This window comes from Microcaecilia unicolor, chromosome 2 (assembly GCF_901765095.1).
Source record: "Microcaecilia unicolor chromosome 2, aMicUni1.1, whole genome shotgun sequence".
In the NCBI taxonomy this organism is placed as follows: Eukaryota; Metazoa; Chordata; class Amphibia; order Gymnophiona; family Siphonopidae; genus Microcaecilia; species Microcaecilia unicolor.
The window spans coordinates 80411189-80437281 of record NC_044032.1 but is presented as its reverse complement, the minus strand read 5'-3'; the positions used below and the strand labels follow the sequence as shown (position 1 = coordinate 80437281).

Sequence of the window (26093 nt, the reverse complement as noted above, 5' to 3'; positions counted from 1 at the left end):
TTGCCTCTTCTTCAAAGGAAAAACCTTTTGCTGGATTACTCCCCTGCAGAATGAAAATAGCCCACTTCTGTACAACTTGAAAAACTTTGTAGTTGCCATGATCCTCAGGTTTGGGAGAGCCCCACATGCTGCACATATTCCTAAGTCTGTGGTTTTAAGCTATGTTTCAAAGCATCCTACTTCCAATACTCTAATTCCTGCTATTCCAGCCCAGGGGCTACATATTTCTTTGCTTTAGTGAAGTGAGGTTGAGAGCAAAGGAGAATCACTCCTGTCCTGAACTTATACTACTAATTATAACTCCAGTAAGTGCCTGAGGGATTGACAATCTCTTTGCTGTGGGGGAGAGATGATACACTGCCTAATGCTGGAGCCAGTGGGATTGAAGGGGGGTCAGGTGATTGCTCGTAGGAAGTGTAGGTTGCCATTGGGGATTCAGGTTCTGTCTGATCAGGGGGTTGGAGTGGTTTTCCCCATTTGTGGTTTTTATTTTTGTTTTATTTGTATTTTTAGATTTCCAAAGATTTTCAAATTACGTAATCAAATCATTTTTAATGTAACTAATGAAATATAGGCAATAATAATAATAAGAGGAAAATGTCTTAATACTGCTAACCTGGCAGTAACCATGCAGTGTGCAGGGCTGCCTGATTACTGCTGGATAAGCCCCTGGTGCTAAAAAAAATGTTAAAAATATATTCTAGGCACTGAGGGCAGATACTACTGCCAGTCTCCTGCTGTAACCCGGATGTAGTGCTGAAATGACGTGGGTACTGCCGCTTTGTAAAAAGGACTCTAAATCCATTAGCACACCTTAATCAAAGGACCCCTAAATGTATTTATCATTTTCCTCCCCCCCCCCTTTCTTCCCAATTTAGATTTTTAAGTATGTCTTCATATGCTTTATGATGAAGACCATACTATTTTAGCAGCCACTCTCTGGCCTCACTCAATCTTATTTATATCCTGGGTAAGGAAAGGAAGCTGGTACACAAAATCTTAGGAGTAATTTTAGACTCCAATCTATCCACATGACCTCAATTAAACAATGTGACGCATAAGGTGATTCTCAAATTAAAGCAACTACAAAGTATAAAAAAATGTTTTATTAGATCATTTTAAGATAGTGGTAAAAGTAATTATTCTGTCACAATTGGACTACTACAACTTGCTTTTACCTAGGTTACTCTGATATGATAGTAAAATGATTACAAACATTACAGAACACAGATGCAAGGCTGGGGACATCAAAGCATATCATTGATATTCTAACAGGATGGGTGTGGGTAGGTGAGGGGTGGGGTGATCAACAGAGACATACAGCTTTATGGTTTATAATGGGCTAGGAACACCCAACAGAAAGGACTTAACAAGGACCTGGGGTTCCTAGCCCATTATAAACCATAAAGCTGTATGTCTCTGTTGATCACCCCACCCCTCACCTACCCACACCCATCCTGTTAGAATATCAATGATATGCTTTGATGTCCCCATGCATACCTCCAACCCACCCCCATCCTCCCACCCTGTCAGACTGTCATAGTGATGCTTGAATATTTTCACTTATATACACTGTCAGCTAGCACATTTGCTTATTTCCGATCTGACGAAGAAGGGCAACCTTCGAAAGCTAATCAAGAAATGTATTAAGTTATGTCCAATAAAAAAGGTATCATCTTATTTTCTTTTCCATGTTTTATTTTGTTTGATTTCTATTGATAACCTTAAGCGTGGACTAACACGGCTACCACACTCCTCTACTATAATGAATAGAATTCACACAGAACCATTTGGCTTGTACCGAAATGTAGGACTTTGATATTGTATTGCATTGTATTTTATTGTATTGTATTGCTGTCTTTCTTTTTTTGATTGTAATTGGTGTGTAACTGCCATTCCAGGCAAATTACACAGTACTTCATTTTCATTCTTTTGCCACCAAAGATCCTATGTGTTTATCCCATCCCTTTTTGAACTCCACTACTATTTTTGTCTATTACCTCTCCTCCACGATCGAATTCCAGGCATCATCCACCATCAGATGATATCACCCATTTGCGAGAAACTGATATCCTGATTGTCCTCAACTTGTACTTTGACCATTTACCTTTCTGTTAGTCTTCAACAAGCTTCCCTGAACCCTGGCAGAGTTTAAAAGGGGGTTGGACGGTTTCCTAAAGGACAAGTCCATAAACCGCTAAGTGCCACCTTATAGAATTGCCCCATCTGTGTGCAGCAAGCCTTTTATAAAATTCTATGCAGTTTTATAGACATGATTTTTCAATCTAGATATCCTAAAGAAATGTAGGCTATGTAATAACTATTTTGAAAGCATTTCTTCCTCAAACTTAAAAATTATATCCATTCTATTTGATGTAGAAATACAAGTGCTCTACCTTGTTCTTTCATTTTTTCGGTATCCACATAAAAAATGACTTTGTACTCTCCTCCCAGGGACCCAGACTGCAGGAAATGAGTCCCATAATTGTCAATCAGTCTTCGGTATGCATAATAATCGTACACAGCTGGAAGATTGGCGAGTTCTTTCCAAAATGGCTCAGCAAGAGGTAAAACCTCAGGAACATTATTTATGAACTGAGCCACTTCAACATCATTCTTAATTACCATTAAATGGTAACTCTGTAGGAAGAGAAGAAATCATTGATTATTTCATTTCTTTTTTATTTTATCATTGTCAAATGTCCACTAAACAAATGAAAACAGACAGAAACTGCAAATATAATAAAGAAAAATAGCACATTGGGAAAGATTAATTTCAATATTCCCTACAGTTCACATAGGGCCCTGTTTACAAAGGCACCCTAGTGTTTTTAGCACACGCTAACCGTGTAGACATCGGTAGGAATATTATAAGCATCTATATTATTATTATTTTTTTTTTTTTTACATTTGTATCCCACATTTTCCCACCTTTTTGCAGGCTCAATGTGGCTTACATAGCTAATTCCAGTTTGAACAAATACAGGTATGAACAATACAAGGTGAAATTGTGGTAGAATGGCTAGCACACACTAATTTTTAGTGCACGCTAAAAACGCTAGTGCTCCTTTGTAAACAGGGCCCATAAACAGGTGGACCAAGTGTAGAAAAACCCTGAACCGAGAACAATATATGTCCTTAAGTGAGAGAAAACTAGGGGGTCCTTTTACTAAGCTGCACTAAACGGGGCCATGAGCTATGATTATCGCACGGGTTTCGCCACGCACTGAGGCCACTTTTAACGTGGCTGTAAAATGACTGTATTTCCATTTTTTCCCATTTAATGGCCATGCGCTAATTTCCAAATTAGCGCATGGCCACTAGTGTGTGAGCCCTTACTGACACCTATTTAGTACGCGCACGGGGCTCATGCTCTAACCATGCACTAACTGATTAGCTGTGGGCACGCCTACTCTCTTCCCCTACCCCCCCCCCCCCCCACAACACACCCCCGGCACTAAAAAAAATACGAGCTTCCTCTGGAATTTTCAAAATATCCCATAGATATTCACAAAATAACTCCAAAGGAATGGCAAAAAGAGACTTTGGAAAATTCAAAATCCTCAAGTTCACAGACTAAAGTGCATTTTCAACATTTTCTGGTTGCAAACAAACCACTGTTTTATCCCGAATTGACATTGTCTGAATTGCTTTCATCTCAGAAGTAGTTTGTTCAGGTTTTTCACAACTTTATTATAAAGACACAGTATTACGCATGCAATTTCTTAAAAGCCTATTTCTGAGAGTGACGCACTGCTTTGCGAGTTAAGAGACCTACTGAAAATTTGTTCTAACGTATAGAATATTGTCAAAGCTTTCTTTATGTAAACTAGAATGAGAAGCAATTGACGATGGAAATGAAATGAGGAGTAGGAGCTTAGGAGTGCTTTTACTAGACTACGTAAGCTTTTGCACTTATCACATTTTAACAGCAAAAATTAATGCACAGAAAATGCAAAGGCTATGCAGTAATTGCTAGATGCATTCTCAACATATATGTTACAGTTACTTCACTGAAATTTACTTACCGCATGTTAAGACTGTTTCCAATTAGCACGGGTGCACTTAACACAGTAAGGGCTAGATTCTATATATGGCACCTGAAAAATCCACGTGGAAAAGAAATGCGCCTAGGTTTATTCTCGAAAGTATGCCTAAATTTTATAGAATCGGCTTACATTCCTGCGTGGTGTATAGAATACGCCGAGTAGCTCTCCACATGACCAAATTTAGTCACGTGCAGTTTTACTAATATGGTTCACTAGGATAATTATAACACACATGTATCTCAGTCAAAAGTGCTGGATCTTCTTTACAGCAACAGATGTGGAATAAAGTTGCTGTAAAAAAGATCCAACACTTTGATACAAGCTAAAAGCTAAGTATTGGCTCAGGTTTTTTATTTGAAATAAATGCATCACTAAAAGAGTTTAGGGAGGTTTTTTTTAGCCGAAGATGACGATGTGAACTCCATGAAGTGTTTGACTTTTAGCCTTAAAAGGAGTCAGTTGAAGCTTTTTCTTTCCTTTTTATGTGTTGCCAATTAACTAATATATTATAAAAACTTAAAAAGAAAAAGTAAAAAAAATATAAAAACTTACTGATATATACTCACTTTGAGAGGATTTTGACTGAGATACAAATTTAGTCATGTCCATTTAGGCCACATTTTACTTGGCATAAATCCTAACGCCTAAATTAAGCGCAGATCAGGTGTATTTTGTAATAATGTGAATAGATTATAGAAATGCCCATGGCCACACCCCCTTTTCAACTCTGTGACTTAGAATTTAGGCGCACCACATTACAGAATGCACTTAGCGAGTTGTGTGCGTAAATGTCAATTAATGTCATTTAGTGCTAATTGCTTGTTGACATCCAATTAATAGCACTGATTAGCTTGTTAACTAATTAAGTTATACACATTGTTGTGGAATATGCTTTGATTTCCATGTGAAAATCTCAGCGTGATATATAGAATCTGGGGGTAAGTACCATGCAATAACTGCAGTGTGTTGTTTATGCCCTTTCTACACCCATAACATGCCCAGTTTCTGCCTACAACACAACATGTAGTTTACATATTCATTAGCACAGTTTTATGCCATCCCAGTAACAGATGGCAAGAACAGAACTTTGGGCTAAGCTGGGAACTTTCATCTAGCTGGACTGTAGTCAAGGTCAAGAGTCAGGGTGCACATGGACATTAGGGTAGGCAGAAGAGTTGCTGCTGAGGTTGGATCCATTGTTGTCTAGGAGACCTGCTGCTAGAGCCTTTGTTTTTACAAATTGAGACAAATTAAATCCATGAGTCATCTGTTTTATCCAACTGCATTTGAAATATTCATCCAAGCATTGGTCATCAGCAGCATTGACTACTGCAACACCCTTTATCATGGCCTTAGGACATCTGATGTTTGAAGCCTCTGATTGATTCAGAATGTTGCCATTAAACTTGTGAAGGGCACCTTCTACATGAGGCACATTGGTTACCTGATGCAAGCTGTTGCTTTTGTTTTTCAAAACTCTACATGCTGACCTTCCTCTTTTCTTGTCAAGTCTATTACTCCCTTACTCTCCTCACCGAGCCCTTAGAGCAAACCAACACCACATACTTAGTAAACCTACATTTAGGCAAATCTGACATGAATGTATTAGAGACAAAGTTTTCAGCGTTTTAGGCCCTAGCCTCTGGAACGCCCTTCCTATTTACATGCGATTGCAGAATTCCTTGGCCCAGTTTAAAGCTGACCTAAATACTTTGTTCTTTAAGGATGCATATTCTTACTGGGTATGGGTTGATCCATGGATACAGTAGGGGGGTCCTGAGGGGGCACTATTATTCTATTACTCTATTGTTCTATAGTTTTCATTCTGATACCACTTTCTATTCTCCTTACCTTCCCTGTCTTAACGGAATTCTTTTCAGATTTTCCTTTTACCAATTTGTTATATATCTGTGTAAACAGCTTAGAAAGATTTTGATAGGTGGTAAAGCAATAAAGAAACCTAAAATTTGATTGTTAGGACTGGGTGAAGCAGCCGGGGCCAAAAAAAACTGAGGTTTGCCGCAAAGACAAGGCTAGGCAGAAAGACCCACCTATGGAGTCCAAGGTGATGTTAGGAAGATGATAGAAAATAATTTAAAGCATTCTAGGCAATTTCTGCCCTTTCTTGTTACACAATGAAAGATGGATTCCCATTGGCCATGCAACAGATGTAACATATACAGTTCATCTACTTTTCCACCAATGATTTTGAATTGCATTCTCAGTTTCAAAATAGAGCAATTTTCAAACTATGCATTTTGAGTCAAAATGAAGGGGCTTTTGTACCCATGGATTTTGACTCAGGTTTTCAAGGAAAATTACATGGTTACTTTCACCTTGAAACTTGACTGTGGGTAACACTACTACTTACAACATCTTTTCTATAGCGCTACTAAACATATGAAGTACTGTATACACTTAAGAGATTATCCCTGCTCAGCAGAGCTTACAAACTATTCAAGACAGACAAACAGAACAAATAAGGGATTAGGGAGTTACATTTATTGTGGGAATAATTAAAACATGAGTATTGAATAAGTGAGGGGTACCCCAAACTTGCTTTTCCTCTAAATACATTTTGCATGAAAAATAATACATGTAGATTGAAAATGCAGCCAATTCGTATTACTTCCTCTCCAAACAAAATAGTGCTCCTGAGATCACCTCTTCTTAAAGGGACAGAAAGAATTAATGCTGTGGAAAACATGGATTTTTTGCTGCATTTAGGGAGAGCAATTCTCAGATAGCCGATTAGCATAGGTAAAGTGTTTTTTAAGCACACATACCCCCGGATTCTATATATCTCGCTAAGATTTCCATATGGAAATTGAGCATATTCTATAACAATGCACATAACTCAGAGCCCCTTTTACTAAGTGGCAGTAAGCACAATGCGAGCTTACCGCTCGCTAAACAGGAAGTACCGCTGGGCTACCGCAGCAGCCTGTGGGCACTTCCCACCCCTAGTGCACCATCATATCCAGCTCAGAGCATAGTGATTTAGAGATACCATACAGTGTGTGACAAAAAAAAATGAAAGCACGTTGTCTAGATGAAACCAAATGGGCCAATTTCAGGCCTCAGACAACCAATCTATGGGCTCCTTTTACTAAGCAGCGGTAAGCCCAACATGGGCTTACTGCTCGCTATACAGGAAGTACTGCCAGGCTACTGCAGCAGCCTGGTGGTATTTCCAACCCCTAACATACCGTCATTTCCAGCCCTTCAAAAATGTATTTATTTCTGTAGTGCCGGAGTGTACCCGCTGGTAATTGGGCAGTGCTGTGTGCTACCCGGTTGCCACCAGGTTAATGAGGGAGCCCTCAATGGTTGGCGGTAAGGGCTCCCTCCAAAAGTGCTTTACTTGCTGCACAGCCATTTCCTATAGGAAAACAAGACTTCCCTTTTACCAGCTGCGGTAAAAGAGGGCTTCGGTGTGCGTGTAAAACACACCCTGACGCCAGCACTGGCCCCCTTTTGCTGCAGCTTGGTAAAAAGGGCCCTATAATCATTAAGAGATTGCATTAGGTGTACAGTACAGCGAGTGATGCAAGATAAGTAGGTTTGCCTTCATGCAGTGCCCAAAAGGCCAAGGCTAATACTGTATGTTAAACTGAACACAAAACTCTACCTCTGAAGCATCTGTTCACGCTTTCCAAAAATACTAGGACTAGGGGGCATGCGATGAAGCTACAATGTAGTAAATTTAAAATGAATCGGAGAAAGAATTTCCTCACTCAACGTGTAATTAAACTCTGGAATTCGTTGCCAGAGAATGTGGTAAAGGTGGTAAGCTTAGCGGAGTTTAAAAAAAGGTTTGGACAGCTTCCTAAAGGAAAAGTCCATAGACCGTTATTAAATGGACTTGGGAAAATCCACTATTTCTGGGATAAGCAGTATAAAATGTTTTGGGATCTTGCCGGGTATTTGTGACCTGGACTGGCCACCGTTGGAAACAGGATGCTGGGCTCGATGGACCTATGGTCTTTCCCAGTTTGGCAATACTTATGTACTTATGTACCTGGAGCCAGTGTAAGTCTTTCAACAAAGGTGTGATATGAACCCAGTTTCGTGCTTTGCGAAGAAAGTGGTTAGTGGTATTTTGTAATGGCTGGAGTCTCCATTATTATTTATTTATTTATTTTTAGTACCTTTATACCCCAAATTTTCCCACTAGAGCGGGCACAATGTGGCTTACAGGGTTGCATAAGCTTACACCTCAATGAGGATAATGATACAAATAGACAGAAAAACGAGTAGAACATGAAGATAATAAAGGGTGCATGACGAGGTTGATGCAGTCGGTGGTAAAACAGGTGTAGTCAATATAAAGAAGGTGAGGACTTAATGCTATTGATTGGGTAAGCTTTCTAGAATAAAAATGTTTTTAAAGAATTCTTAAAAAGCTGGTGGTCGTCAATCTCTTTTAGATATCTAGGTAGACCGTTCCAGGACTTTGGGCTGACGTAGGAGAAGGAAGAGGAAAAGAGTAATTTATATTTAACAGACTTGCAGCTTGGATAGTGTAGGTTAAGGTAGGATCGAGAAGTCACTGAAGCATTTCTGAGTGGAAGATCTATCAAATCTAGCATGTAGGCAGGAGGTTCCCCATATATTATCTTATGAGTCAGTAAGCAGATTTTAAAGGTAATACGATCTATAATGGGGAGCCAATGTAGGTTAAAACAAAGAAGTTGAGCATGTTCAAAGCGTGATTTGCCTAATATTAGCCTTGCAGCTGTGTTTTGAGCAGTCTGGAGTTTGTTCAGAATGAAGTTTCGGCAACCAGCATAAATTCCACTACAGTAGTCTATATGAGAGGACCAACCAGTGAGTGAGGGTACGGAAGAGCTCCCTTGTGAGGAATTGTCTGATACGCCTGTCTCCACATTGAGAAAGAGGGATCCCAGCATAGAAAACATAATATTTTATGTCACCCTTTTATCTTGTTTTCAAACACAGGATAACAATACATGATGCTCACAAAGAAAGACCTCAGAGATGCCTACCTTCTCTTCATTTTTAGTAAACTTATGATATTCATGTTCACTTTCCCGATAGTTTGTCCAGACATTTCTTTCGGTAGTTTTGACATAGGACCAGCTACTGTCATAGAATTCATAGTTAAAATCATTCTTGATTTCCACCTGAAATATAAAAAAAATATTATTTATGGCAATTGGTTTGGTTCTGCAGTATTATATGATGCATTTAAAGGGCAATTCTACAATCTAGGCATCCACATTTATGCACCCCTTACATATTTTATAAATCTCTAGGATATTAGCACTTAAATGCACTAGGAGTGGCCTAGTGGTTAGGGTGGTGGACTTTGGTCCTGGGGAACTGAGGAACTGAGTTCGATTCCCAGCACAGGCAGCTCCTTGTGACTCTGGGCAAGTCACTTAACCCTCCATTGCCCGCCGCATTGAGCCTGCCATAAGTGGGAAAGCGTGGGGTACAAATGTAATAAAAAAATTATCATAAAAATTCTAAACAAGGAACAAATCACATACATAATAAACAAGACATCACAAAGGAATAAATAATGATGATACAAAAAAAATGAACAAAATCCTGTAAAGTCAAAACATCAGAATTCACAGCGGTAACATAATCAAAACTTCAGCTGTTGTCTTCATTGTTCCATTGGCCCATATACATGAAGAAAAAAAGTAAGTTTTCAGTTCCTTCTTGAAAAGTGCCAGTACAGTGTCTATTGCTATTCTGCAATACCCACTTAAATTACATAACATATATTTTCAAGAGGGATTTCATAGGGGCAGGGCATGGGCAATGATCCAACTTATACACATAACTTAGAGAATACTGTAAGTTGTGCACACGTCTGCTGCATTTAACCCCTCACAGTTATGCCAGGAAAATGACTGGTGTAACAGCGCGTGCATAAAAGTTAGGCGCACCAATACCTGGTTACATTAGTATTCTATAAAGGTACCTAAGTACATAATGTTGGAATGTAATTGTATTTTACATGCATTGCCTGTCACCTATTATTTCTCTGTGATTACTCTGTGACCTCTGATGTGAATTACTTAGAGAGGTCACACAGCTATGCAACTTCCTGTAGGGGTTAGATGCAGCACATGCAGCACATGGAGCACATGGAGCTCATGATCTCTCCTAACCTGAGAGGATCTATGGTGGTGTGAGCATCCATTACCATCTAAGCACATGGAAGGAGCTGATAATACAAATGTATAGTAATATGTATATATAAGCCTGTCTGATTATAATCTAACTACAAACTGTGAGTAAACAGATGTTTTGTTACTTCAACTTTAAAGTGACTCAGCAGTGAATTATTCTGGGGTGAATGAGAGAGAGATGAAGAAAGAAATTAACATTTCTAAAGCTGAAGCTGTGTGTACTAAGATCTGCTAATTATTTACTACAAATAATCCAACAAAAGGGTTATGGGCCCAGGGCCAGGAATTGAAAAAGAAGAGAAATATTACCAGGCAGAAAAAAAGGCCACATTTTTTCTCTTAAGTTTTAAAGGAAAGATTCAGTCTGTCTCTCTCTCCCCCCACACAGCAGACAGAAGGCTAAGAAAATGGCTGAGGGAAGAAATTCACCATTTTTCTATTCTCTCAAGGTGCCTAGATTAACTGAGTTTAATTATCAGAAGTGGGAATTAAGATTCATATGTCTCCTTCGAGCAAAAAGATTAAATATATGCTTAGATCAAGACAGAACAGCTGAAAATATGGCTGAATGGGACAATGCAAACTATTATGTGAAGTGCATGCTTTTGGAAGCTCTCTCAGAGAAACAAGCCATATTAGTGGAGGGAAAAGATACACCAAAGGACATTTTATATAAACTGAGAACTATGTATGCAACTACATATGCAAAGCAGCAACCAATTTGGTTGGCAGAGTTGAATGAAACCAAATTAAGGGATAAAAGTAAATGTAATGATCACATTATGCATCTTATGTCTTCATTTCAAAAGCTAGAACTTTCTGGAATTCCCATGTGTGATGCATTGAAAAGAGCATTTCTTTTTACCTCACTATCAAAGAAGTTTGATGTTTTTAGGTCTGTAAATGAGGCCATTGAAGGGCAATCTTTTGAACAGGCAACATCAAAACTAAGGCAGGAATGCATAATAAATGATTCTGAGGAGATGTGTTCTCAAAGCAAGTCAGAGAGAAATGAAACAAATTTCTTGGCAAAGAACAGAGGAAGGCGGAGCTATGGGAAAACTCCACCCAAGGGCAAGCTGATTTGCTACTCATGTGGAAAGGAGGGACATGTATCTAAATGGTGTAAGGAAACACAAAACACTCCCTCTAGCTCACCTAAGCCAATGGAACTAAAGAATTTTCAAACCAGGAAATGTATGAAGGACAAAGATAAACACAAGGGTTTTCTAATGGCAGAAAAATCTTTGACTATGGTAAATAATAATTCAAATGAAAGTACTTGGATTTTGGATTCAGGGAGCACATGCCATTTAACCAATTCTAAGGATTTCTTTCAGGAAATGTGTCCAGAGGAAGGTATTCTTAAAACTGCAAACGCAGGGACTGCTAAGATCCAAGCAAAAGGTATTGGATTCTTAAAATGCAAAGTGTCTAATGAAGTTAAAGAAATTCCTGTAAGTGATGTCTTGTATATTCCCCAAGCAGTTTGCAATATGCTTAGTGTATCTACATTAGATAAGAAGGGATTTGTGATTCATTTTGAAAACAGTAAGTGCACAATCTCTAAAAATGATGAAGTGTATGCTGAAGCTTTTATGCATAATGATGTTTATAAACTGAGCATTTCAGGTGAAGCCTCACATATGGCGCAAGTAAGGAAGAATGATGGTAAATGTAGTCTGGAAATCTGGCACCGCCGCCTGGGACATCGTGATTCTAAGGTGATCCAGGATCTTTACAGTAAGCAACTGGCCACCGGCATTCAGATAAGTGCAGATGCTGGTAAAATGGAGAAATGCATAGACTGTGTTACTCAAAAAGGTGTGAGACCCTCATTTCCTGCATACACAGGAAATAGGAGTAATAAAGTGCTGGACTTAATACACAGTGACTTATGTGGACCGTTTAATATCCCATCATTGGGAAATAACAGATTTGTGCTAATATTCTTGGATGATTTCTCTAGATATTGTGTGGCCTATTTGCTGAAAGAGAAAAGTCAAGTCACAGACATGCTGAAGAAATACGTAGCCATGGTGAGCAATAAATTTGAAAGAAAACCAAAGGTTCTTCAGACCGACAATGGTGGTGAGTTCACTTCACAAAGCATGCGCACATTTCTAGAACAAGAAGGCATTCAGCATATCACAACAGTAGCTTATACACCAGAGCAAAATTCTGTTGCAGAGAGAAAATTTAGGTCACTTGTGGAAATGACCAGATGTATGCTGTCAGATAGCAATCTCCCTAAAAGACTATGGGGGGAAGCCATTCTCACAGCAGTGTACCTACAAAACAGAATGCCAACTAAAGGCGCTGAGCGCACACCACATGAGACATGGCATGGTAGGAAGCCAAACCTGTCACACATAAGAACATTTGGAAGTACAGCATATGCTCATATACCAAAGCAAAGAAGGCATAAGCTGGATTCCACAACAGAAAGGGGCATTTTAGTTGGCTATGCTCCAGGACACAAAGGATATAGAATTTTGAATCTGAAAACTGGCATTGTTGGCATAAGACATGTTACATATTTTGATGAAAACAAAAGGGTTGATAAAGGCTGGATTATCCCAGATGAGCCTTATCATCCAGAATATGAAACTAGAACCATAATAGACATGCCAGTGTATATAAATGCCATACCAAGGCAGATGTCTGAAAGCAACTCATCTGTATCTAACGAGGAACAGGCAGAGGAAACAGACACAGAAAGGATCATTGAAGAAGACAGTACAGTTGGAGAAGGGGAATCAATTGGAGAAGGACTCTCAGATTTAGAGGATGCGGAAAGGTCAGACCAACCTGTTGTCAGACGCTCATCCAGGGAAAACAAAGGTGTTCCACCCCCAAGACTGTCTTACCTAACAAAGTCAGCAGAAGCTCAAGAGCCCTTAACATGGGATGAGATTGAGAAAATGCCAGCAGAAGAAGCTGCTGAATGGCATAAAGCTGCACAAGAAGAAATTGATGCATTGGATAAAAATAATACTTGGATTCTTACAAAATTACCTCCTGGCAAGAAAGCTATAGGATGCAAATGGGTATTCAAGTTAAAAAGGAATGCACAAGGAAAAGTGGAAAGGTATAAAGCCAGATTAGTCGCAAAGGGATATCTTCAAAAATATGGAGAAGATTTTGATGAAGTGTTTGCACCTGTAGTGAAACACACGACAATCAGAACACTTCTGAGCATTGCAGTCTCAAAAGGCATGCAAGTCAAACACATTGATGTGAAAACAGCGTTTCTTCACGGAGATATAACTGAAGACTTGTACATGGAACAGCCAACAGGTTTCATAAATACAAAACAAAGACAGCTAGTGTGTAAATTAAACAAAGGTCTTTATGGATTAAAGCAAAGTGCAGAATGTTGGAATGAAAAATTGCATGAAATATTGACAAATTTAGGATTTAAGCAAGGTGAAGCAGATAAATGTTTGTACACTAGGTGCACAAATGGACAATATGCATACATTTTAGCTTTTGTTGATGATCTGCTCATTGCAAGCAAAAGTGAGCAAGAGTACAAGGACATTGTAAAGTGTTTAAACCACAATGTTGAGATAAAAGAACTGGGTAATGTGTCATACTATCTTGGTATAGAAATTGAGAAACAAAATGATGGTTCTTATCTTCTAAGCCAGAAGCAGAAAATAAATGAGCTTATTGAAAGTTTAGGTATGCAAGATGCCCAAGTTGTAAGCACTCCCATGATCACTGATTTTCTGAAGGATGAAACAGTAAGAGAACCTTTACCAGATAACATCCAATATAGATCAGCCATAGGTAAGCTTTTATATCTAGCTACCACATACAGGGCTGATATAGCAAATGCAGTAGGAATTTTGAGCAGAAGGGTCAGCTCACCTACCAAATCAGATTGGACTGCAGTTAAAAGGATGGTAAGGTATTTAAAGGGTACCATTGATTGTAAATTAAAGATTTCAGCCAATAGTAATCCAAAACTAATATGTTACTGTGATTCAGATTGGGCAGGGGATCATTCTGATTATAAATCCACAAGTGGATATGTGTTTATGTATGGAAATGTACAAATTTCATGGGCCAGTCATAAACAAAGTATTGTGAGTTTGTCTTCTACAGAAGCTGAATACGTGGCCGTATCGGAAGCGTGCAGAGAACTGATGTGGATTGAAAAACTTTTGCTGGATTTCGGAATAGCTGAAAAGAGACCAATCCAGATAATGGAAGATAATCAGAGCTGCATCCGACTGTCACAGAATGACAAGGTTCAGTCACGCACCAAGCACATCGCAACGAAATACCACAACGTGCGAGAGTTGGCGAAAGAAGGGGTCATCAGTCTACACTATTGTCACACCAGTGAGATGACAGCTGACATCATGACCAAACCGTTATCCAGAGAACATTTTGTGAATCTGCGTATAAAGCTTGGACTTTGTATGAATAAATAATTGCATGACAGTTATGCATGAGAAGGGGTTTGTTGGAATGTAATTGTATTTTACATGCATTGCCTGTCACCTATTATTTCTCTGTGATTACTCTGTGACCTCTGATGTGAATTACTTAGAGAGGTCACACAGCTATGCAACTTCCTGTAGGGGTTAGATGCAGCACATGCAGCACATGGAGCACATGGAGCTCATGATCTCTCCTAACCTGAGAGGATCTATGGTGGTGTGAGCATCCATTACCATCTAAGCACATGGAAGGAGCTGATAATACAAATGTATAGTAATATGTATATATAAGCCTGTCTGATTATAATCTAACTACAAACTGTGAGTAAACAGATGTTTTGTTACTTCAACTTTAAAGTGACTCAGCAGTGAATTATTCTGGGGTGAATGAGAGAGAGATGAAGAAAGAAATTAACATTTCTAAAGCTGAAGCTGTGTGTACTAAGATCTGCTAATTATTTACTACAAATAATCCAACACATAAGTACTGCCATACTGGGACAGACCAAAGGTCCATCAAGCCCAGTATCCTATTTCCAACAGTGGACAACCCAGGTCACAAGCACCTGGCAAGATCCCAAAACATTATGGTGCTTATCCTAGAAATAAGCAGTGGATTTTCCCCACTTCCGTTTTAATAATGGCTTATGGGCTTTTCTCTTAAGAAGTTATCCAAACCTTTTTTAAACCCCGCTAAGCTAACTGCTTTTACAACAATCTCTGGCAATGAATTCCAGAGTTTAATTACACGTTGTGTGAAGAAATATTTTCTCCAATTTGTTTTAAAATTACTACTTTGTAGCTTCATTGTGTGCCCCCTAGTCCTAGTATTTTTGGAAAAAGTAAACAAGCGATTCACGTCTACCTCTTCCACTCCACTTATTATTTTATAGACATCTATCATATCTCCCCTCAGCCATTTTTTCTCCAAGCTGAACAGCCCTAACCACTTTAGCCTTTCCTCATAGGAAAGTTTTCAAATCCCCTTTATCATTTTTGTTGCCCTTCTCTGTAACTTTTCTAATTCCACTATATCTTTTTTTGAGATGCGGTGAACAGAATTGTACACAGTACTCGAGGTGCTATCACACCATCGAGCGATATAAAGGCATTACACAATCTCATTTTTGTTTTCTACTCTTTTCCTAATAATACCTAACATTCTATTTGCTTTCCTAGCCACCGCTACACAAGGAGCAGAAGGTTTCAACGTATCATCAACGATGACACCTAGATCCTTTTCCTGATTGGTGACTCCTAATGGGAAACCTTGCACCACATAACTATAGTTCAGGTTCATTTTCCCACATGAATCACTTTGTACTTGCTCATATTAAACGTCATCTGCCATTTGGATGCTCAGTGTCCCAGTCTCGTAAGATCTTCTTGCAATTTTTCATAATCCTCTTGCAATTTAACAACTTTGAATAACTTTGTGTCATCAGCAAATTTAATTTCCTTACTAGTTATTCCCATCTCTAGATAATTTATAAATATGTTAAAAAGCAGCGGTCCTAGTACAGACACCTGCAGGACCCCACTATCTACCCTTCTCCATTGGAAATATTGACCATTTAACCCTCCTCTCTGTTTTCTATCATTTAACCAGTTTTTAATCCACAATAGAACACTACATCCTATTCCATGACTTTCCAGTTTCCTCTGGAATCTTTCATGAGGTACTTTGTCAAATGCGTTTTGACAATCCAGATACACAATATCGACTGGCTCACCTTTATCCACATGTTTGTTCAACCCTTCAAAGAAATGTAGTAGATTGGTGAGGCAAGATTTCCCTTCACTAAATCCATGTTGGCTTTGTCTCATTAATCCATGCTGTTGAATTTGATCTGTAATTTTGTTCTTTATAATAGTCTCTAACATTTTGCCCGGCACCATAGGTGGTCGGTTGCCCAACTGTTTGGGGAGGCTAAAGGGGGCGGGGTTAGGGGTGGGGCCAGGGGTGGAGCTTAAATCCATAATTGTCTGATAACACACAGAAAAAAATAAATAAATAAAAATAAAAGTCACAATTAATACCTTTTATTAAATTTAGATATTAGATGTATCATATGTCAAAGAATAAAGTGGCTGCTCAAAGCATATACTAACAACAATCGCTCAACTGCAAAACACTATGCACAACTTTGTGCAAAAACACACTCAGAACCTTACTGTACCATAAATATTACACTGGGCAGAACCTAATACACCAATATACCACCCATACGGAAAACGCAGACCGTCAACAATATGAAACAAGGGATCATATCATCGCAATTATCATTTAGAGCCAAACACCCTAATTCATGTTTAATGTGGGATAAAATGCCATAAATAAGTAAATAAATATAAACTTTTAATGTTGAGCACCTGATTCTCAAAGTGGACATATTCCAAACACTATAATGAAAATAAAATGATCTTTTCTACCTTTGTTGTCTGGTGACTTTTTCTGATCATGCTGGCCTAGTATCCGATTCTGCTGCTATCTGTCCTCAGTACAGGTCAGGAAGTCATCCTCGTTAAATATCTCCCTGGCAACCCAGGACACCTCCAGCCAACCCCCCCCCCCCCCCCCCCCCCCCCCCCCCCCCCTGCTCTCCCAGCAGTAAGGTAAACAAATTAAACCATAAACCAATTTCTACAACTGGCTACACAAGGCTAGAGACGAGCTTTCACTTCAGCTCCTGCTGTGAGGATGGAGGTAAATCAACAATTTAAACCCCCCAGAGCAGCGGGACTCCACAGCTGATCCATCTTGCTGCAGCAGGCCTCTTATACCGGGCACCTATGCCCGGCACTAACCTCAGGCTCACCAGTCTATAATTTCTGGGATCACCTCTAGAACCCTTTTTAAAAATTGGTGTTACATTGGCCACCCTCCAATCTTCCAGTACCATGCTTGATTTTAAGGATAAATGACATATTACTAACAATAGTTCTGCAAGTTCATTTTCAATTCTATCAGCAATCTGGGATGTATGCCATCTGGTTCAGGTGATTTGCTACTCTTAAATTTTGTCAAATTGCCCAATTACATCTTCCAGGTTTACAAAGATTTGATTCAGTTTCTCTGACTCGTCAGCTTTGAATACCATTTCTGGCACCGGTATCTCTCTCAAATCTTCCTTGGTGAAGACCAAAGCAAAGAATTCATATAATCTCTCTCCTGTGGCCTTGTCTTCCCTGAGTACCCCTTTTACCCCTCAGTCATCTAGCGGTCCAACTGACTCTTTTATCAGCTTCTTGCTTCTAATATACCTAAAAACGTTTTTCTATGTGTCTTTGCCTCCAACGCAATCTTCTTTTCAAAGTCTCTCTTTGCCTTTCTTATCAGGGCTTTGCATTTGACTTGCCATTCCTTATGTTGTTTCCTATTATTTTCATTCAGATCTTTTTCCATTTTCTGAAGGATTTTTGTTTAGCTCTAATAGCTTCCTTCACCTCACTTTTTAACCATGCCGGCTGTTGTTTGGCATTTCTTCCACCTTTTTAATACATGGATTAAATCTGGTTTGGGCTTCCAGAATGATATTTTTGAACAACATCCATGTCTGATGTAAATTTTTGACCTTTGCAGTTGCTCCTCTAAGTTGTTTTTTTTTTACCATTCTTTTCATTGTATCATAGTCTCCTTTTTGAAAGTTAAATACTAAAGTATTGGATTTCCTGTGGTACTTACTCCAGAGCTTATATCAAATCTGATCATGTTATAGTCACTGTTATCAAGCAGCCCCAGCACCATTACCCCCTGCACCAGATCATGTGCTCCACTAAGGACTAGGTCTAGAATTCTTCCTCCTCCTGTCGGCTCCTGAACCAGCTGATCCATAAAGCAGTCCTTGATTTCATCATGGAATTTTACCTCCTTAGCATGCCCTGATGTTGCATTTGCCCAGTCAATACCGGGGCAATTGAAATCATCCATTATTATTGTGTTCCCCAGTTTGTTAGCCTCCCTAATTTCTGATAACATTTCTACATCTGTCTACTCATCCTGGCCAGGTGGACGCAAGTACATTCCTACCACTGTCTTTTTTCCCCTTTACACATGCAATTTCAATCCATAGGGATTCTAAGATATGTTGTGTGTCCTGCAGAACTTTTAATCTAGTTGATTCAAGACCCTCCTTAACATAAAATGCTACCCATCCACCAATTTGATCCACAATATCACTGCAATATAATTTGTATCCTGATATGACAGTGTCCCACTGGTTATCCTCCTTCCACCAGGTCTCAGAGATGCCTATTATATCTATTTTTTCATTTAGTGCAATATATTCTAACTCTCTCATCTTATTTCTTAGGCTTCTGGCATTTACATATAGACATTTCAAACTATGTTTGTTCCTATTTGCATCTTGCTCAGCAGTCGACAGTGATAGTTTGCAATCTTGAAAGTCTGTCTGCTTTTTATTTAAAGACACTTGGTCTATTATGGTCGCTATTGCCACCTCACTATTGGGATGCCCTATTTTCCCCATTTTGCTGATATCTTTGAAAGAAACTTTGATCTGAACCATCCACTTTTGAGTGACTGTCGGCCTTCCCCTAGTTTCTAGTTTAAAAGTTGCTCTATCTCCTTTTTAAATGTCGATGCCAGCAGCCTGGTCCCACCCTGGTTAAGGTGGAGTCCATCATTAATGAACAGGCTCCCCCTTCCCCAGAATGTTGTCCAGTTCCTAACAAATCTTAAACTCTCCTCCCTGCACCATCGCCTCATCCATGCATTGAGACTCCTGAGCTCTGCCTGTCTCTTAGGCCCTGCACATGGAACGGGGAGCGTTTCTGAAAATGCTACCCCAAAGGTTCTAGATTTCAAGTTTCTACCTAAGAGCCTAAATTTGCCTTCCAGGACCTCCCTCCCACATTTTCCTATGTCACTGGTACCCACATGAACCAAGACAGCCCTCTCTAGCACTGTCTAAAATCTTAACTAGGTGCCACGTGAGATCCGCCTCCTTCGCACCAGGCAGGCAAGTGACCAGGTGATCATCACATCAACCAGCCATCCAGCTATCTATATGCCTAATAATTGAATCTCCAACTACAACATCAGTCCTAACCTTTCCCTCCTGTGCAGAAACCCATGGAGACACATCCTCTCAACAGTGATGCTCTCCCTTCAGAAGACCTTTGTCAGGTTCTCAGGTTCAGAGCCCACGGGGCCGGGCTCTGGAGCAAATATGAGCGCTTGAGCTGCTGCCGAGGAGCGACAGCAGCAGGCAAAACCCACCAACCAACACTGGGCAAGCACACCGGCACCGGCAGGGACTGCAGGCACTGCCCAGCGAGCCGGAACACATAGACTGGAATCCCCTGGACTGGAGGACACAGGACTGGAACACTGGACGGGAACACACCGGGCTGGAACACCCCGGACTGGAGAACACAGGACTGGAACACTGGACTGGAACACACTGGACTGGAGCACACTGGACTGGAGCACACTGGACTGGTCCGTACAGCTTCACCTGCACTTAGCCACTGCCCCCCAAGGGTTGAACCCCAAGGGTTCGAGTGGCCGGCAGGACTTACCGGATACCGGATGACACAGGGACCAGGACTAGAACAAGCTGAAGCAGGAGTGCTCCAGGTACTCAACTAACTGAAGTGCTCCTAAATCCTAAACTGACAAACCTAAGCCCTATCCTACCAAGGGTGCTCCTAGGCCCTGCACAACAAAGGGACTTCCTAAGCCCTAAACTAACAGGAGCTCCTAAGCCCTGATCAACAAAGGGACTTCCTAAGCCCTAAACTAACAGAGCAGGGAACTAAACACAAAGCTAACACAGGTGCTACTAAGCACCAAGCTACAAGCAGTGCTCTACAACTCTAAACTAACTAAGGTGCTCCTATGCACCAAACAACCAGAAGTGCTCCTAGCACTAAAAGGGACACCGGGGAGCCACACGGGAAAAACAAGGAAGAAAAAACACAAAAACTAGCAAAGGTGCTTCCTAAACACCAAGCTACAGCCAGTGTTGCCAGGTGGGCGGTTTTACCGCCCAATTGGGCGGTTTTCCGCGACCCGTCGCAGGAAATTTTTGCCCGCGGCGGGTTGCGGTTTTTTGGGCTGGTTTTTGTGCTTCGGGCGGTTTTTTTAGGTGGCTTTTTCGGCCGCGGTGGGCGGGGTTAGTGACGTGGGAGGCGGGGTTAGTGACGTGGGAGGCGGGGTTAGTGACGTGGGAGGCGGGGTTAGAGACGTGGGAGGCGGGGTTAGTGACGTGGGAGGCGGGGTTAGAGACGTAGGAGGCGGGGTTAGAGACGTGGGAGGCGGGGTTAGTGACGGGGAAGGCGGGGCCGATGACGGCGGGGGCGGGGTTGATGACGGCGGGGGCGGGGGTGATGACACGGGGGCGGGGGTGTCAGGGGCGGGGTTTGAGTTTGGGCGGGTTTTGGGCTGGATTTTGGGCTCCTTTAGGCTGGAAAAATATTTTCCACCTGGCAACCCTGGCTACAGCTGTGCCCCACAGCACTAAACTAACCAAGCACTAAACCTACAGAAAAGCTAGTAACAGAAACTAACAGGGGAGCAGGGGAGCCACAAGGAAACAAGCAGGGAAGCTAAACACGAATCAAAGTGCACATTGCACTAACACTAACCTGGACCTTTAGCAAAAGCAAGCAGGGAAACTAGACACAAAGTCAGAAGTGCACACTGCACCACCCTACCTCAAGAAAACGTTGCAAAGGCTCCGAAGGGAAGAACACCACTTCCTTATCAAGGCCCTTCCAGATGATGTCACACTCCCTAGACCCAGGCATACAGCACACTGAAACCCAGAGAGGCCCAACCCACACCAATGCAGCACCTTGAAGCACTTGAAGCCAGTGCACCCAGAGAGAGGTAGAGTGAACTCAGTCCACACCCACAGCTGCAGTGTAGTGAAACAATTAACCCCATGCTGGCAGCAGCCAGCACAGAGAGAGAGTGCTAGCTCAGACAGGACAGACAGAAGAAATGGAAGCCAGCTAAGAAGCTGACCACCAGGAAAAAGGTAAGTTTGAGAGGGGTTCTGACCATGATCATAACAACCTTTCTCCTCCATGGCAGCACACAGGTTGCCAGACTGGAGATGGGACTTCTCTACTATGTCCCTATAGGCCTCCTCTACAAACCTCTCTGTCTGCTTCAGCTCCTCCAGGTCTGCTATTCTAGCCTTCAGAATTCGAACCAGTTCCCTGAGTGCTAGGAGCTCTTTGCACCAAGTACACACATATGACTTCTCACCAACTGAGAGATAATCAAACATGTGCAAAAGACTGAATAGCCCCCATCTTGCTGTTGGACTGCTACCTGCATCTTATTATTGGTGATTTCCTAATTAAGTTACTAATGGAATGGGAATATAGAAACTAACGTCCCCTAAGATATCTAGTTATAAGCTGTGCTAATATTTAGTTATTATTATTATTATTATTATTGTTTTAATGCTATTAGTAGGTACCCCTCTATGGATCTAAGTAGTCTATTTCTAAGAGGTAATTATTGGCAGATAGAGGTGCCCTAATTAAATATGTAGCCTCTTAATTAGTTGAAGGGCCTATAAATTGGAGATTAAGCCAGAGGTGGGTGGGAGTTGGGGTGGGTGGAAGGGAAATAAAGTCTAAACTGAGGCTTCCTGAGCCTATTAGCTGTGTTTTATACTATTACTATAGTAACTGTAAAAAAAAAAAGCCCCCTTAAATGCTAGCCTATGGAACTGTAACAGAGACTTTATATGCTAAGAAAAACTATTCCCTAAACTCCTATGCTAAATGAGCAGAGCAATTCAAAACTAAGGTCCCTGAGGTTACCTATTTAATTCTAAGCCTACCTTTCCCCAAGTTTAAAAAACAGTTTCCAAGCAAATTTTTACCAATGAAGATCTCTCCTTGTCTGAAACTGTTCTTACAGCACTTCTTCCAATCTGGATTGAGGTGAACTCAGCCCTTCCTCTGCCCTAGTTATGTTTGTGTCTCCTTGGTGATTCACACTGCAATCAGGGCCCTTTGAACTTTTTTCTTTAATCAGTCACTATGGTTTGATTGACAGATAACTGAACACAGTGCTAATCCTGGTTCCTACAAGGAAAACACTTGTAAAGGTTCTACTTTCTGTCTTTATTGATAGAGAAGTCTTTAAATTTACTAAATTTAAAGTCTACTAAATTTACTCTTTTGAGTCTAAACTGAGGCTTCCTGTGCCTAAGCCCAGGTGTCATTATAGAATAGGCTCCCAGGTTGTGTCCTTATGGAGTCTACATGGAGGTGCTCAGTTGTAGAACTTCCCCCTTAATACACAGGACAAACATCAATTTAAAGAATTCTACAGGCCAAAGTTAACCAATCCTACCTTCAGTGAACAAAGATGGGTGACTATAAGATGCTGACTGCTACAAAACAGCAAAAGAAAGAGGTGTGTGATTATGCTGTAAAGGATAGCCAGTGACCCAACATGCCATAGATTTGACAGGATTCAGAATAAGACAATGGGTGAGCATCCACTCGGAAACTGAATCTAAGCAGGATTGGAGTAATGAGAGATCCAGAGAGTGGGGGTTGTGATAAGAGATGAGCAAAATGTCATCTGCATAGAAATGACAAAAAAAAGAAAAGAAAAGAAAATTGATTGATATCCTTTATTGCGATTTTAATGACTCTACACAGGCTGTGTTTTGGCTAAATTGCCTGTATCCAGAGCCGAATGTATCAGCAAAAATACCAGACTAAAAGAGAACGGTCTAGTAATTTTTCTGATAGTCCACTGCAGTGCCCCCTAGGGTGTCCGGTTGGTGTCCTGGCATGTCAGGGGGACTAGTGCACTATGAATGCTGGCTCCTCCCATAACCAAATGGCTTGGATTTGGTCGTTTCTGAGATGGGCGTCCTCGGTTTCCCTGTCTGATATCCCCAGCTAATACCCCAGCTCCCCATATCTCAAAATCCCAACCCTCCAAGGTGAAAATCCCACTCCGTGACTCTCCTTGGACCTACACGGAGGTCTACAGCAGTAGTAGGTTGGTCTCAGGCAGACCTGGAATAAAAATTTCCTTATATGGAAGGATACCCCCTAGTTGTTCTACCACAAGACTACCACTAGGGGCGATGAAGGGCTTTTTAATTCCCAGCTGAGGCACCCAGGCAGGAGCAAAAAGCAACCACCACTCTAAACTGGGACCACTTTATTACTGCTGCAGACCACCAGGAAAGTTCCGAGAAGGCTAAGGGAGTGGGGGAGGGTTTGACTCTGGAGGCATGGTTTTCAGTTATAGGTGGGTTTTAGATCTTCTGGGGTGGTGGTATGAACCAGGGGGTTCACACATTGGGGTATGAACCAGGAGGGGATCAGATATCAGATTTATGAGCTAGGAGGGGATCAGACATCTGGAGTATGAGCTGGAAGGGGATCAGAATTTGGGGGGTATAAGCCAAGAGGGGATCAGACATCTACAGTATGAGTTGGGAAGGGATCAGATGTCAGGGAGAGTGTCTGAAAGGGCTAGAACAGCAGCAAGCGTGTTTGGAGGGTGAAACAGATATTAGGAAGCAGCACTGCATCACCTGCAGTGAGAACAGCTGTGCTACTGAGCTGCCAATAGCATGGCTGCACTTACCGCCTCCTCTCTGGCCTTTCACACCTACTCACCATATTAAGCAGCTAGTGTGGATTTTTGCTGCCATGGCTGGTTTCTCTACTCATTTCTCTGTTATCTGTTTTAAAATAAGAATAGCCATACTGGGTCAGACCAATGGTCCATCTAACCCAGTATCTTGCTTCCAGAAGTGGCCAATCCAGGTTGCAAGTGCCAAATGGAAAGGAGGGACTTGTTACATTTTGTAACACCATATCAATACCTTAATTGAGTGTTTTTAGGAAGCAATGAAACAGAATTCATTATCCCTAAATGAAACCTGATTCAGGCATTTTGCCGAAACACAGGCCATGTTGGGTCCTTAATAAATTTGGTTCCTTTACCCTTTTTTCTGGTCAACTATACTTCCTTTGTGATGATAAGAATATAAAGAACGAAATACTGAATGCACAGTATGATGAAATTTATTTAGTTATATTCTGAACAGATGATTGCAGCTGATAGACACATACCTGGAATGTGTAGGAAAGCAAGCTTTGACTCAATCGATAGTATTCTCGCTTATCTCCACTAAACACCTTTCTACATATCCCACCAAAACTTTTGGTATGAATGACATTCTTCTTGAATTCATCCGTAATCACATCAAAACTGTAAAAAAATATATATGTTCCAAGAATGCTCAAGTGAAAGTTGTTTACCTAACCAGTGTTCTAAATGTTATTTATTTACAGGTCAAGAAGCATTCTACCATGGTCACACTTATCCAGCTAAGTTGGATAGTGCTGAATATCAACATCTGGCTAAACTATAACTATGCTCTCATACTACTACTACTTCAAACTCAAACTTTGTCTGATTAAATGTTGACTATCCAACACACTTTTAAGACAACTCTAACTGATCAGCTAGGGGAATACAATTGAAGTACCTCCCAAAGTTATCAGGATACATTTTTTGAATATCGTCTTCCAAATAGGTAATCATCCGAAATCCCCAGAGTTACACAACACTATTCAAGGTTGTCAAAACACATGTGGATTATAAAAAAATTACAGGAAGACCTTAGGAAACTGGAAGACTGGTCATCCAAATGGCAGATGAAATTTAATGTGGACAAATGCAAAGTGATGCACATCAGGGCCGCCGAGAGGGGAGCAGGGGGGAGGCAAAATTCCCTGGGCCTGGGCCTCCAAGGGGGGCCCGGCACCGTGGTCAGGCTTCCGACGCTGCAGTCCCCGGTCTCACCTACCTACCTCTTCGCCTCCGGGCCCCCTTCATTCAAAGCGGCAGTCGCAGATCGCGTCTCTTCTGGCCTTCCCTCCCTGTGTCCTGCCCTCGCAGAAACCGGAAGTTACATCAGATGAGGGCGGGACACAAGGAGGAAGGCCAGAAGAGATGCGATCTGCGACTGCCACTTTGAATGAAGGGCACCCGGAGCCGAGGAGGCAGGAAGGTGAGACCACGGACTGCAGCGGCGGTGGGAGCGACAGAGGGGGGCAGCAGCAGCGGGGGGGGGGCAGAGGCAGGGCAGCGGGGGAGGGCGGAGGCGGGGCGGCCTTGCCCCAGGCCCAGCCTAGTATCTCGGCGGCCCTGATGCACATAGGGAAGAATAGTCCGAATCATAGTTATCTGATACTAGGGTCCACTTTAGGAGTCAGCATTCAAGAAAAAGACCTAGGTATCATTGTAGACAATACCCTGAAATCTTCTGCCCAGTGTGCAGCAGTGGCCAAAAAAAACCAAACAGGATGCTAGGAATTGGGATTCAAAATAAGACCAAAAATATTATAAATATTATAATGTCTCTGTATCGCTCCATGGTGCGACCTCACCT

General features: G+C 41.2%; 1 protein-coding gene across 2 annotated transcripts in view; it reads right to left on the bottom strand.

The window, feature by feature from the left end:
- Nucleotides 1-26093, bottom strand: part of C7 (complement C7) — a 120469-nt gene that overhangs the window by 65568 nt on the left and 28808 nt on the right. For both annotated transcript variants that reach the window (XM_030193081.1, XM_030193082.1), the window contains exons 6-8: nt 24769-24907; nt 9059-9196; nt 2397-2640 (exon numbers count right to left, since the gene is read on the bottom strand). In XM_030193081.1, the coding sequence (XP_030048941.1) occupies nt 2397-2640; nt 9059-9196; nt 24769-24907 (521 nt within the window). The remainder of the gene's footprint in view (nt 1-2396; nt 2641-9058; nt 9197-24768; nt 24908-26093) is intronic.